Raw genomic sequence first — 16,436 nt, forward strand, 5'->3', positions numbered from 1 at the left:
TTTAATAATAAAAGTTCTAATTCTTTACTTCTATCGGCAGTCTCTATAATTGCCAATTTTAATTGTTTTTAAATATAAAACATATTGTTAATTTAGTTATCCATTTCTTGTTTATGAAAATATTGTCACCTTGCGCCATCAAACGAAACTTTCATTCAAATGTGTGTCCTTTGTATAATCATTTCGATATTATTAATATTGTTTTATATATTTGATATCATTTGTGGAACCTCTTGAAATCGATATTTGTAACGAAAAGCTTTGCCATTTGGAACAGTGATTTATCCGGAAAATAAGTTCGGGAGTGAAATAAAAACGTCTCTTACTCTAAGCGCATTTGTCATATTGAATTACAGATTTCATTTTTAAATTTACAATTCCACGGAACAAAAACAAGACAGTTGATCAGTGCAATAAAATACGAAATAAAAATGCGGGAAAATTTTCGTGTTACTCCTTAGACAACCACCACAAATAAAAACGAAATTGAATCAATAATACGTTTCCATCTCTCCTATAGAACCAAGATCCTAGTGCGGCAAGTACCGAAACACACAAAGCGAAGAAATTATAATTGAAATTGCCCCAAACTTGCGGCACAGCAAATGCAACTCGCCAAAAAAGAAAAATCCCCAACTCCTCATTTTGTTCGCCGGTTGTTAATTAACCAACTTATCGCCAAGTTGGGCGGAAGCGAACGTTTGTCTAACTTATGATAATAAAAAGACAATCCAGCAGTCTGGAATCGGGACGGGGGCACAATCAGAAATTGTCAATAACTAATTTAATGAAGCGACGTCCCGGACAAGTTCTGTATAAATAATAAAACGAGCCAAGACGAGCCCCAATTAACCATCGAATTTTTGACGAGGCCGCTGCCAGAAACAGTTTCGGACGGATTAAAACTTTGATTAATTTCGCGGGACTTAAAAAACAATCTGTTTTGCAGTAATTAAATATAACTCTTTTCGTTTAATAACTGCGGTAAATTTATGATCATGCTCCGGCCCGTTTAGTTTTTCCTTCGGCACGATATTGTAAAGTCAATATTTATTTAGGTTAATAAATGTAGGATGTGGGAATGGTGCAGTTAATGAAGTTAAACGACTTTCTTGTGGTTGCCTGCGGCATTATGACTCCAATCACATTCAATTAGCCGCAAGAAGTGATGAAGCGCCCGCCGAAGATAAGGATATGCAGGGCTGTTTTGTAACTGGGCCAAACTAACTTCGAATTTCTTGCCCTTATCGGATAAAAACAAGATAGAACGATATATTAACCCGGGATTACAAGTCGAAAAAACCCACGATACGCCCCCGTAAAAATGTACGTGCAAATATACAGCGGTTGTTATTGTGTAAGAGGGTATTTTGGGGTAAATCTCCGGTTGTAAATTCGCCGGGCGATATAGAGCAAGACATGTGGAAAATCGCGCTTATCTTATCTTCGACACTCCGCTTTCTCGGTCTTTCAATTATGAACTCACCCCTCCGGGCCCGTACACTGTCGTATTTACGGAAAATATTAATTAAAGATCATGTGGATTGATGCTGCTGCGTGCATTGTGTCGGGGGATGATTGCGAGCGGGTTTAAATTGTTTACAAATTTCGAAAGGATGAAATTAATGTAAGGAAATTGTTTCTCTATCTTCGTAATGAGAATGGAGTGTTGAACGACAGTATTAAAAGATTATTGAGTTATTTTAGGCCGGCGAGATAAACTTGGAAGAGGGCCTGGAATATTGTTAGGAACTGTAACGAAATTTATCGTAACTCATTATTATTCCTGCCGTGTAAAACACGGTGAGGGACAAGTCCCCGGGTGTTTTTAATGACAATTTGCACGTTTTTATTAGTCACAGATAATTTAGCATAACAACGAGAACAAAATCAATAATGTGGACAGCATTTAATTTTTATTTACCACAAAACCATTTACAAATCACAATGTGTCAGTGTCCCCGACCACTTAATGATTAAATCGCCGAACAGATTTGGACTAAATAAAATCAGGGGCGTAATGGAAAAAGTTGTAACGGCCGCCCGATGATCACTGGATGTCCCATATCCGCATCCGAAACTCCGAGCCGTCTCGAACGGCGTGCATAAAGAGAAAAGAATATAAAAATACTTTTTCGACTTTCTGACTATCTGCCACTTAATCTCATATCTGATATACGAATGGACTGGGAAACAAGCAGGCAGAAAACACGGAAAAGAATATGAAACTAAACAAATCAACGGAAACTTTATGCGACGTGAAGTTGTGAGTGTGTGTGTTGGTTTTTTTTTAGTCGTCCACGGGAACTGTAATCGTGCCCCCATAAAATATATTCACTTACTTGGAACAACTTCTTCAATCTTCGAAAGTATTATGTACATGAGCATCGGGCGCTTTTAGATGTGAGAAAATGTTCCATAGTCATGCATATTTAAAAAGTGTTCGGCGTGTCTGGGACGCGACACAGACACACGATCTCCTCACTGGATTCACTTCAGCATCTTCGTAACACCTCTTATGCATCGCATACGCTTAGATTATTTATCGCCTCTTGATCTAATTCCCTTTTTGCATTATTTATACCGTTTGCATACTGATTTTATATCTCACATGTGGACTGTGTTGCCTACATTTTGCATACGTTAAGTGTTGCCATCTCGTTTTACACTGGCGGAAATTGCCAATGCATAACGGTTTGACAACAAACCGTGACGTTTTCGAATAATGCCACCATAAATATTTGCCTAGATGCACTTCCTTATTGCATTTTTTATAGATTTTTCATCTTACCTGCAAACTGGCTCAGCTATGTATTGCATAAATTAGATAAAGCCTTCCTGCGAAAAACAAATAGCAATTATAAAACGGTTTAATTTCGACAACAAACCGTTATAAAATAAAAAACGAAGCTGCAATAACATTGTACAGTAAATGCACTTTTTGCATGTAGTTATTAAATTATTATTTTAAGCTTGATAATATTTTCCGTATTTTCCAGGTTACTGGGAAATAATTTATTAAATCCGCAACTGTTTTTAGCGCTGCAGAGAGCTTCGTAACGCATTTAATATGCAGAATTTGTACATCAAGTAAATTGCAAATATCCAATTTAGGTGGCTAAGAATGAACGTTATTATTGAGGTTGGTTCTGAACCACTCTTGAATGTTTCATATTTTTAGATTAAATATTAATTTTTCATTAAGTTGAAATAATTTTATAAATATAAACATGTCACAACATAAAATGTAATACAAGAATCATGCAGTTGCGAGCTATTATAATTCTCTAACATATGTAGCCTGGTTAAGTTTAATTTTAATTATTATCGTGGCTTAATTTGAAACATTATTAATGAGTTTTTGATGTTTAGATTATACATAATTAATAATAGGTAATGTAAAAAGTAATTAATGTTTTAGGTTTATATTTTATTTAGATAAATTAAAACTTTACCACCGAAGATAGATAGATTTCAAATATTTCTACCTATATTATTTATTTTTGGCATTGTTTAATTTTTTTCGCAATAAAGGGTTTAAATCAGAAAAAAATAATTAATAATAAGATTTTTATATATTACATTAATGTAGTAAAATATAAGAAAATATTTAAAAAAAAATAATTAATATAATTTATTTTTGAATGATTATAATTATAACATAAATAATCTCATAATTAAAGTATAATCTTAAGGCAATGCAATTGTTTACCTAATACTAATTATTTCCAAGGATTGAATCGGAACATTTAAATTTTATGAATTCAATTAACGACTTTATTATTTTTAATTTTATTATTTATTTTTGATTTCTAAGCTAAGATAACTATTTTATTATCAATAAAAATTGTTTACTTTAATTTGATAAACTTAATAATAATTTTAATGTTATTATATTTAATTTTGCATTTTTCAATGATAATATAAGCTTATTATCTTAATTTGTGCACATTTCAAATTGACTATTTATTTATTAATGTTTACTTTAATTTGATAAACTTAATAATAATTTTAATGTTATTATATTTAATTTTGCATTTTTCAATGATAATATAAGCTTATTATCTTAATTTGTGCACATTTCAAATTGACTATTTATTTATTAATGTTTTGAGCATAATTTCTTAAATTTAAATTAATTTAAATTTCATAAAAATTAATATTTTAATTTTTAAGCTTAATATTTTTAAAAATGTAAATTTAAATTAACAATTTTAATGTTTTTATTTCTAATATATTTAGATCAATTTTTAAAATTTTATAAATTAAAAATAATAATTTTAATTTTCATATCTAATATTTTATGTTAACTGTTTTATTATTATTTTAATTTAGTTTTTCTAGTATTTTTAGGGCAATTTTTAAAATTAAAATAATAATTCCAATTTATTTTTATTATTAATTTATTATTTTGTAAATTTTATAAATTTGAAGTAAGTTTAATTTTATTTAGTGTTTTAATATTTTAAATTTGTAGATTCAAATAAACAGTTAATTAAATTATTTATTTATTTTTCAGTATTTAAGGTTTTTTTTTTAAATTTAATTGGTTATTTTTAATTTTTAAGCTTCATTCAACTTATTTTAAATTGTGTAAATTTAAAACAATAATTTTATTTTTTATTTCTAATATTTTAAGTTAAATTCTTTAAATTTTGTAAATATAAAATAATTTTAATTTTTATGAATTTAAATAATTTTAATTATCTTAACTCTTAATAAAAAAAATTAATCTTATATTTTACAATTTTTTATCTTAAGTCTTATTAATTTAAAATAATAGTTTTAATTTTTGAAGTTTAAAATTTTAACTGTTTTATTTATATTTTAATTTAGTTTACTTTTATTTTTTAAGTTTTTCAAATTCAAAATAATAATTTTAATTTTATTAAATTTAATATTTTAATTTTTAAACTTAATATTTTTAAAAATATAAATTTAAATTAACAATTTTAATGTTTTATTTAATTAAGCTTTTATTCTTATTAAATTTAATTCTTTGTTTTAATTTTTTTATTCCTAATTTATTTACGCAAATTTTTAAAATTTTATAAATTTAAAATAATTTTAATATTTTAAATTTTATATATTTAAATTAATGGTTTTATTATTATTTTAATTTAGATTTTTAAATAATAAATTTAAAATAATTTTAATTTTTTAAATTTAATATTTTTAATTTTATATATTTAACTGTTTTATTATAATTTTAATTTAATTTGTAAAGTTTTATATTTTTAGTTGCTTAAATGTAAAATGAAATATTTTTTATATTTCTAATATTTTTATTATATTTATATTTAAAATAATAATTTTTTTTCAGTATAATGTTTTAGGCTCAAGTTCATAAATTTGAAATAATTTTAATTTTATTTAGTGTTTTAATATTTTAAATTTACAGATTCAAATTAACAGTTTAATCAAATTTTTTATTTTTCAGTATTTAAACTTAATTTTTAAATTTAATTCAACTTATTTTAAATTGTGTAATTTTAAAACAATAATTTTATTTTTATTTCTAATATTTTAAATTAAATTTTTTAAATTTTGTAAATATAAAATAATAATTTTAATTTTTATGAATTTAAATAAACAATTTTAATCATCCCAACACTTAATGTAAAATTAATCTTAAATTTTACAATTTTTAAAATATCTTTTCCAAAACGATAATATAATATCCTTTTTAATGTAATAAAATTTACATCATAATCATATTCTGTGATTTATTTAAAATTTTTTGACGAGTATTTTAGATTTTTATTATTTTGCATAAGTAATATCTCGCAGTCTTTTGTTGAAGAATAAAAATAATCAAGTTTAGGTGAAACTCCGAATCGGTGGCGGAGATCAGATGGGTTTTTGCGTGCACTTTTTCCGTTCCGTGCTTGAATACAATCACTCGAACGGTCCATTACATGGGCCCCTAACAATGGGGACAGGATCCGCCGGCGCGGGACGATTGAAACGGCGGCTCCTGCATTAGTCGAATAATACCGTTTTAATAAAGTATCATTAATTAAAGCCGACAATTGTATACATTTTGTTTTCACGTTGCAAAAATGCTCTTTTATTATTATATAAATTTTTTTTTATTCGCAGCTCCCGGTTGGCGGGAACGTGATGAATTTGCCGGCGGCGATAAAGTGACAGTCAATTATTTAAAGCTGCTTTTCATCTCGTACAACAATCGCGTCCGTAGCTGCGTGGGGGCCGCTAAACAGTCTGAAATGTCTGCGAGAATTATACGTATTATGCGCCGCTGTTTTTGTTTGGCATTATGAAATTATGCCGGAATCAAAGTCGGTGGGGGCCTTTTCCCGACGACTGCGACGACTGTAAATAACTCGGCCCTTTGAATATTACGAATTTCGGCGGCGCGTTCGACTCCCCGTCCCGTTTATTGCCACGTAAAACAACCGGGATTGATGTTGTTTTTTTCCCCTTTACGGGCGTTCGTTTCGTCAACATTCGCCGTTTCCATGTGCAAAGACAAAATAAATAAACGCCGTATTTTTGTTTCAGACACAAAGGACGTTGTATTCGTCATACTAAGCCAGGAAAACAGATATCATTTACGACTCGCCGAAAACTTGAAGCAAGACATTCATAAGCAGGCGGAGCGCATCTCCAAGGTAAGTTGTGAGCAAGGATTAGCACTAAGTCTGCCGAAACTTTCGGTTAATTATTATTTTGCCCGGTTTACATATTTTTCACTGCAATCGGATTAAACAGCCCCGTTTTAATCCGGGCCTGTACCATTTCGAATCGACCGGATTTTATGTTTAAAAAAATTCATTAAAAACTATTTAAAAAATGTGTGGTATATTATCAGTCTGAGAATTATTTTGGTACAAAAATTATCACTAATCAATTACTTATGCCATTATATTTTTAGGTGTGCATGAACACATATACCCCAGAGGTATATGTAAAGTGAAATCAAAGAATTTTATTATTGCATTTCTTGATTAAACTACTAATATGTCTGATTCCGGGTGGCAGGAAGAATCTGATTTGTCAGATTCCTCACAACCTGAGCCGTTTTATGCAGAACCCCCACATCCAATCGTTTTACGTCCAAGCGTGCCAAATTCAGACTCGTCTGATTCAGAATTATCGGACACCGATTCGTCAGACTTGTCATTTTTAGACGAACCAATTTTAGATATGCCAGTAATTACACATGGTGTAGGCGTGTCATATATGGAGGTGGACGAGGCAGACTTAATATATTTTGACCCGTCAGATATAGAGTCGGTAGATTCAGACTCCCCCCCACATATAGTTCCATCAGACTCAGTCTCTTCATCAGAAGATGAGTCTGACACGATGGAGGTCCCGACGAATTAAAGAATTAAGACTGATTAGAACGTATGAAAAAGTAGAGAAAAAAATATATTATAAATTATAAATGAAAAATAATACATTTTAAAATTAGTTTTTTTTTTTTGTTGTAAACAATGTATTTAATTTCTCCTTTTCCATTTCGGATTGACATAGTTTTATATTTAAAATTATTTGTTAAAAATTTGTTTCTGTATGTAAATCTTTGGATAGAAATATAATATTTTGGATAGAAAGGCCTAACAAAAAATAGTGTATTATGAATAATAAATAAAAATAAATTTTAAACCTAGTTTTTTTTTTGGTAAAAAATGTACATAATCTTGTCCTGTTCCATTTTGAATTGGTTCTGGTTTTAGTCATCAGACTTTTTAGACGAACCAATTTTAGATATGTCACGAATTATACATGGTGTAGGCGTGTCATAGACTCATCATATTGCCTCACCAAACTCCAAAGAGAATAGAAGAATTTACGTCGTTTAGAAATATGAAATATTGAAAGATAACGCTTATTTTCCAAAGATTAAGGAGAAATTGGGATAATCCAAGAAAAAGAAAAATGTATTATGAATAATAAATAAAAAATATATATATTTAAAAAGTAGTTTCTATTGTAAAAATGTACATATGGTAATCTGGTCCATTTCGAATTGACCTGGTTTTAAAATATTCATAAAATAATATTAATGACACAGGTGTCTTAAACGTTTCGTCGTCATATTTCGTCGTCACTCGACATATATGAACCTATTTAATCATGATATTTAGAGTACCGAATTGTACACTCCTCAGATTTTAACTTTAGATCAATCTAGAAAAATACTAGTTTCATCAAATTTAGACTTATTATCAGAGGATGAGACAGACAACACTAGTTTGGATCTCCAGGAAGAAAAGAATAATTCAAAGAACAAAGAAATGTATTATTAATAATGATTAAAGATTAATAATCAAATTTAGTTTCGTCAAATTCAGACTCGTCATATTTAAACTTTTATTATTTAGACACTACATTTAGAGCAACCAACTGTGTAATTGTCAATTTTAAGCTTAACATATTCAATAAATGCTGCTATGTATTTTAATCAGTATGAATTTAATCGTATGGATTTTAATCCTGTAGATTTTAATTGTATGGAAATTGATCGTACGGATTTTGATAGTATGGAAAATGATCGTATGGATTTTGATCGATGGAAAATGGTCGTATGGATTTTGATCATATGGAAAATGATCGTATGGATTTTGATCGTATGGGAATGACCGTATGAATTTTGATCGATGGAAAATGATCATATGTATTTTGATCGTACGGATTTTTATTGTATGGAAAATGATCGTATGGAATTAGGTCACGTTTTTAGTAAATTTTTACGTTTTTCATAACATCGTTATATTAAAGTATGGCTCAGAATTTACTACTCATACGGGAAATTTTCTTCGAAGCTAAATTGTTCGAGAGAACCGAAATTTCTTCTCGTATTGTACACTCGTCAGATTTTACCTTTGAAATAATTAAGAAAAGAGAAAAGTATTATAAATAACGATTAAAGATTAATAATCAAATTTAGTTTCGTCAAATTCAGACTCGTCATATTTAAACCTGTATTAATTATACTCTACATTTAGAGCCACCAATTGTATAATTGTCAATTTTAAGCTTGACTTCGTATTCAATTTTATAACTCAACCGGAATTGATCGTTCCGTTCCAAATTGAATAAACCTCCAGTATTTCATTGAAAATTTGGCGGATGCGCCACTTCATAGTCGCGAACAGTTCAACGAAGTAATTAAATAAATGTGACGAAGTAAACGAGTTGTTTCGACGCGGCAATTAATGTAATGGCAGTTCAATGATTTTCTTGCTTGCAGTTCGATTCAACTCTCGACCAGTTTTATTATTGGCTGGTTTTCGTAAAAATGTTTAATTAATGGTTGAATTTTAAGGGGACGTTTAGAATTGTTACAGTTACGTTAAGTTAAGTGGTATAAAGTTGCAGGCGACATGTGACGTCTCATACGCGAGTTGCTAAGTATAATGGAGCGTAAAGGTTGTATAATGATAGTAGGGTTAAGGTATTGAAATTTTAATATGACATTGCGTCTTGGTATTCGACACGAGGTAATTACCCAATAAAGATCTACAAAGTATACATTTAGTGTTTTTACAGTGCTCTTAAATTATTTTGTAGCTAGGTCATTAACTAGAGAATAAACAAATTGTAAATTTTAATACCACAGAATAATTATTGACTTTGAATCATCAATACTCGAATGTGTATTGCCATTTTATTTAATAGTATTATACTTTCAATAAAAATTGATGTATGTGTAGTGTAAAATAAGAAAATGTATATGTTAACATGATAGTTAAACATCATCATCAAAACATCATATTTTTGTTTTACCATAAAGTATTTTGAAAGTGAAAGATTGTAAATTATATTTTGCTTATTTTATTTAGTAGTATTCTACATTCAATAAAGTCATATTTAGAATCGTCAATTATACATTCTTCATTTTTAAGCTTGTCAAATTCAAACTTGTCCTCATATTCAGATTAGTCATATTTACACTCGTCCATTTTAAACTTGTAATATTCAGTATTACTAATTTCAAAAGCATCAATTACCAATAAAGATCTTCAATTTATACATTTATATAAATGTAATAGATGTTCAAAATAATTTTAAAGCTGCTAAAAACTAACAAAGCATAGAAAGAAGAATAAAAAAAAGTTGGCCGATATAGTCTGCCGATAGAAGTGAAAACTTAGAACTTTCAGTATTAAAATTTGAAATTTCTTAATGTTTGAATTAAATTTATCAACATCAATCTGGTTTTCACATCTATTGACACTTCGAACAATAGATGCACGCATGTTTATATGGTTTTTTAATATTTAAATATATTACGATCTGTACATGGTCATGACAAAATATAAATACAATTTAATGGAAATAACAATTAATATACAATCATATTATTTATGGATAGTATTTGTATTTAATTAAATTTCAATGTACTTGATTTTTAACAGTATTTTAATTGTTTGCATCATTACCATAATTAATTTCAACAATACTTAGACTTTTTGTACTTTCAATTATTTCATTTTGTTCTAAACAAGATACAATAGGCTTATGGTAACTAAAGTAAGAAATGAAAATGTTTGATTCAAATTTATCTAAGTATCGCGTAAAAGCGGCATCGATTGTCGTTTTATGTTTTGTAGTATTGAGTTTTTGGTCATTTGACATATTTAAATTATTTTTTCGCTAAATCCATTTAATTTTACTTATAAGATATACACAGCACTATACGTCAACTATGTAGATACAGATATACTGGTATAAGCATATCGGTGACGCGAACATATGAGATTTCACCCATCCAAAAAGTGTCTAAGGTGCACACCACACTGCGCGTGCGCCAGTCATGAGCATGTCAGTGACGCGAATGCATAATATTTCTCTGCTAAAAAGTGCCCAACGCGGCTAAAGAAGTTTTCACAGAGGTTTATGTGCAGTTTACAAACTTTTGTTGACGGTATAAAAAACAAGTATGTTTTACTTTTGCTTAATAAACATCCCTCCTTCGATTGTAATTGGAACCAAAATATGTACAACCGTTCATTTGATTTCAATACTGATCTTGAACGATTACTTGGGAAATTTACCTTCTAAACTTACCCCCACTATATTTGGTATATATATATATATATATATATATATATATATATATATATATATATATATATATATATATATATGTATATATCACTTTTCGACAGGATTGGTCTCATTAGTAACAGATGGTAAGAGAATTGGGCGCTGATTTTTTCCTACATCACATCAGAAATAAAGATGATCCTGAAAATTTCGAATATTTCTATATAGATTTTTCTTTCAGAGGCCATTCTCCTCTATGAACCCTCCACTTTCAAAACAGTAATAAATATTAGCGTCAAACTCATTTCCGGCTTAGCTGGAGGCCTTTAACGAAACCACTGCATTAGTAAAATTTTACCTGATTTCAAAATGCTCTCAAATGTACAGCTGTAACTCACCCTTTAGTTCCGGGATTTTATTCTTAAGGTCTAGTTTTCGGGTACCTCTTCAAACGCCGGCAGACACATAGTTTGTTGGTCTAGTAAGCGAGGTTACCAGTCAAATCAACAATTTTTTTCTTTTCTCTGAATTTATTAACGTAAGAAGGACGAGCATGTCGGTGACGCGAACCCATAAGATTATCCCGTATCAAAGAGTGCCCAACGCGACTAAAGAAGTTTTCACTTCAAAAATTGTAAATATTAACATGATAGTTACACATAATCATGAATATTCTTGTTTTACAATAAATTAATTTTTAGATCCCTCAAAATTATGGGTGACTAGTAAAATTTAGATTCCACATTTGAATTAAGCACATTTAGACTAATCACATTTGTACTTTGCACTTTATTTAGACTTGTTACATGTAGACTCATCATATTCAAATTTATATAAATAAATTACCAACAAAGATCCCCAAAATATACATTGTGCTTTTAAATTATTTTGTAGTTAACAAATTAACTGGAGAACACACAAATTGTAAATATTAATTCGACAGAAAAACAAAATCATGATTATTCGTGTTTTACCATAAATTATTCATTATTCCAGAGACTGTAAATTACGTTTTGCGTGTTTTATTTAATAGTGTTCGACTTTCAATAACAATTATCGGTTGTGTATGTGCGGCGGAATCGAAACAGTGTGTAATTTATTTAAAATTACCATTTAAATTGTTACGTTGCATCATGAGAAATTTATTTAGGCCTGGATGTGCGAACTGTTGGTAAAATAATTCACGTCTCCCCACTCTTAGGAATAATTAAACCAGACAACAGGAAATCTAAATTACTCGGTACGTAGACGTGCCGGATTGACGTTCGGTTTAATTGAAATGGAACTGGGTCCCGCGTTTTTTTTTTCCTCCCCCCATCCCATACCGATTTAATGGTAAAAATCTCTTACGGAATGTGCATGTCTCAAGCAAAAATAAAAACCGCCGGCGGCGAAACGGCCGAATGTGTCCCGAAATAATTATGGGGGTGGGGGGGTGTTTTTGTAACCGGCCCGCCGTTTGTCTGGTAAGTGGGGCTTTAATTGCAACAGAAGGAAAAGTCATTTCCGAAATGCCTCTGGTACATTACATGCCTGCGGCCCGGAGATATTTCCACTCTTTATTGTTTCGCCGGCTTCCAGCCAACGGGGAGAATTATAACTGTGAATTTTTAAAACTATGCCGAAGCCGTAACACACAATTAAGCCGACCGCACCGCATAAAACCCTCCGTAACTGGGAGCACGTCGCAAAAAAATTCGAAAACTTCCAAACACCCGTACTTCCATCCTAGTTAGCATTATCCGGAACGGCGATGGAGGGAAAATCAAGTGGTGGAGCCGTTTGTTCTCGGCGCGGACGCCGATCGGGGTTTAGATAGGGCCCGTCGGAGCAAGAACTAGTTTATTTAGAGGAAATTATACGTCTGACTACGGCGATTTCCAATACCCAGTCGGCGACAGTCAGGAGGTCCATAACGTAGCGGCCGTGATTTATACGATGCAACAGCCCCGCTAAGAGGCTCGCAACCTTTCTACGGCTTATTTTCCCCGATGCCGGTGCATAATAAGCCCCACGGAAAGCCCATTTTCCGCACAAACGGCAACAAAGCGGGATTATGCGCCCGGAAAAAAAAAATGCATCCCCCGTTTTTCACGTGCAGTTAATTACGCGTGCATTTTTTACGTTACATCTACGGTTTGCGTTGTTTTTGGTGCAACCGGCAACATATTTCTTCATTAATCCGGTCGATGCGTTAAACCAGTCTGCGCCGTTAAATTGGATGGAAAGTTTCCTTTAAATATGATGAATGCAGCCGAGATTTCCTCGCTGATAAATTAACCTTAATGAATTATGAAATTGATGTTCATTTGTAAGAAATGCTGTGTTTTCAGATTTAATAAATATTTGTATTAAATAAGTTTGGAGCAATCACCGTTTACATTTTCTTATCTACAATCTTCCGGTTAGTGTTAGTTTTCCAAGCAATTAGAAAATAGTTTAAAACTACAGTTTAAAAACACATGATGTCTTTTCACAGCATTTCCACAAAAATGGAAATACTTACATAAATGGATATAAATGAATTACAAAAACTGGAATAATACCCAAAAATTATTCAATTAAAAATTATATATGAAATATTTGTACATATAAAAATAATTTTAACAATTTTATCGTGTAATTTGAGAGAAAAATTTGAATATTTATAAAAATAGAGAAATGGGATAAAAAATTGGGATAATAAATAAATTTTATCTAATTTTAAAAGAAGCTTTTTATTATAAAAAATATGCATACAATATTCATTCTTATAAAAACCATTTTAAGAATTGTATGAATATGTCACATATAATTTAAATAAAAACTCAAAAAATTGTTTAATTAAATATCACCAAATTTATCAGATCAGAGAAAAATAGAATATTTGAACAAATGAGGAAATTTATTATAAAAACTGGAATGATTCATACATACAATATTCATTCTTATAAAAACCATTTAAAGAATTGTTGAATGTTTCACATATATCGTAATTTAAATTAAAACTCAAAAATATTGTAGTAACATACAAATATTCTATTCTTCATTGTTTAGTGAAGATCAGAATATTTGTAGAAATGGAGAAATGTATTAAAAATTATCTAATTTTAAAAGAAGCCTTCGATTGTAAAAATACTTCATTGTTGAGTGACTTACACTTACTTTTACAACACCTAATAAAATGTCAAGATGGGTCAAGAAAATTCTACCCTTCTGTTACTTTATGTAATTTGCACATTGTAAATTTATCTAATCTAATCTAATGTAATATTTAGAATTTAACGTTTAAAAACTTAAGTGTTTAATTTGGAAAATCTTTCTTTATGTGACAAAAATTATTCAATTAAAAAATATATATACAATATTTATACATATAAAAACAATTTTAACAATTGTATATATGTTTCACATATAATTTTAATATAAATTCAAACCAAATTATTAAATTATAGTGTAACTGAATAATTTTGAAAGAAAAATTTGAATATTTATAACAACAGAGAAATGGATTAAAAAATTGGAATAATAAATAAAATTGATCTAATTTTAAAAGAAGCAATATTCATTCTTATAAAAACAATTTTAAGAATTGTATGAATATTTCACATATAATTTAAATGAAAACTCAAAAAATTGTTTAATTAAATAATACAGATATTTTGTTCTTCGTGATGTTTAGTGAAAATCAAAAAATAATAAAAATATTTGAAGAAATAGAAACATGTATTAAAAAACTGGAATAATTAATAAAAATTATCAAATATTAAAAGAAGGAATTTAGAAATAAAAGTGTACATAAAAATATTCAATCTAATAAAAACCATTGTATGAATGTTTCATATATAATTTAAATACAAACTCAAAACATTGTTAAATTTAAATAGTACAAATATTTTATTCTTCAATATTATTTAGTAATGATTAGAAAAAAATTATATTTGAAGAAACAGGGAAATATATTATAAAAAATCGAATAATTAATAATGATTATCCAATTTTTAAAGAAGTTTTTTATTGTTAAAAATGTACATAGAATATCCATTCTTATAAAAACCATTTTAATAATTGTATATAATTTAAATGAAAACTTAGAAAATTATATAATTAATTACTCAAATATTATATTCTTCACCAAATTTAGTGAAGATCAGAGAAAAATAGATTATTTGAAGAAATGGGGAAATTTATTATAAGAACTGGAATGATTTATACGTACAATATTCATTCAAATAAAAACCATTTAAGGAATTGTTGAATGTTTCACATATATTGTAATTTAAATAAAAACTTAAATAAATTTTTAATTAAGTATTGTAGTAACATACAAATATTCTGTTCAACATTTGTGCAATTTATAATTTGGGACAACCCTGATCACATTATCTTAGTTATAAGGTTTTTCTTCGTGTTACAGTTGCCCAATCAAAATAATTTAAAACCACAGGAAGGACATAAACGTTTACTTTATTAATGTTTATAGGTAATTATCCCACGTCTAAATGATTTATAATGATTCTGAGACGCAGTGTGATATTAAATTTTCAATATCTTAGCCCCACAACCGTTATACAACGTTTACGTTCCATTATACTTAGCAACTCTCGTATGAGACGTCACATGTCGCCTACAACTTTATTCTACTCAACTTAACATAATTATAACTGAACACAACTTTCCACAGTTTTAAGCACCCCTAAAATGAAACACCTTCAAGCCGTCAATGTACATATTTATTCCAATATAAAACTCTAGTTGTTATTCATTAATACGTCCCACAGCCAAAGAAACAGCCCCTTCAGCCACTTAAATTACAAAGAAGTCCTCATTTTTTTCTCTCCGACTAGTAAATCGAGCTCGGTAGGTGTTTTTTTATGAAGAATTAAGTCGAGATTGCGACGTGCATCCCGAGACTTCTGTGTGCGGGGCCCCACTCGTAAATTTTTCTCGTCCGTTGCGCGGTAAATTGAGTGCGGAAACCGTTTGTTCTCGACACGGACTTTAGATCCAGATTTAGATAAGGCACACTAAGAACTAGTTACATCCGAAAAAGGCTCTCGGGACGTGTGTCTTTCGGCCGGGCCGGATAATAGAATACCCGACGAAACGAAACCGGATGTATTTTACGGTCCCACATTACCCCTCATTTTGTCTTCGCATCGCTTTTACTTTATTATATTTAGCAGATTATGGCTGAGGCCAAAGGTGGCGGTATAAGTAATATTGTGAAGGTAGGCAACCTTGGGTACTTCAAGTATTCTGTGCATCTTTTTGAAGTGGATATTTGGAATTTTATGGATTATGTAGATTTAAAAATAGTTTCAATATGTTTTATATTGATCAGTGATATTATTTCTTGTAAAAATCTCTTTTGTGGATTTGAACACATTTTATTCGATTCATTTTTGAAGTTTGAATTACTGTAAGAGTGTTTA

The 16,436-nt window shown here is 29.5% G+C and overlaps 1 protein-coding gene across 4 annotated transcripts in view; it reads left to right on the forward strand.

Annotated features, from left to right (window-relative positions):
- The window catches only part of LOC109600091 (beta-1,3-glucosyltransferase), an 84,591-nt gene that overhangs the window by 51,208 nt on the left and 16,947 nt on the right, over nucleotides 1–16,436 (forward strand). For all 4 annotated transcript variants that reach the window (XM_049967061.1, XM_049967060.1, XM_049967059.1 and 1 more), the window contains exon 2: nucleotides 6,526–6,635. In XM_049967061.1, the coding sequence (XP_049823018.1) occupies nucleotides 6,526–6,635 (110 nt within the window). The remainder of the gene's footprint in view (nucleotides 1–6,525; nucleotides 6,636–16,436) is intronic.

This window comes from Aethina tumida, chromosome 5, assembly GCF_024364675.1.
Source record: "Aethina tumida isolate Nest 87 chromosome 5, icAetTumi1.1, whole genome shotgun sequence".
In the NCBI taxonomy this organism is placed as follows: domain Eukaryota; kingdom Metazoa; phylum Arthropoda; class Insecta; order Coleoptera; family Nitidulidae; genus Aethina; species Aethina tumida.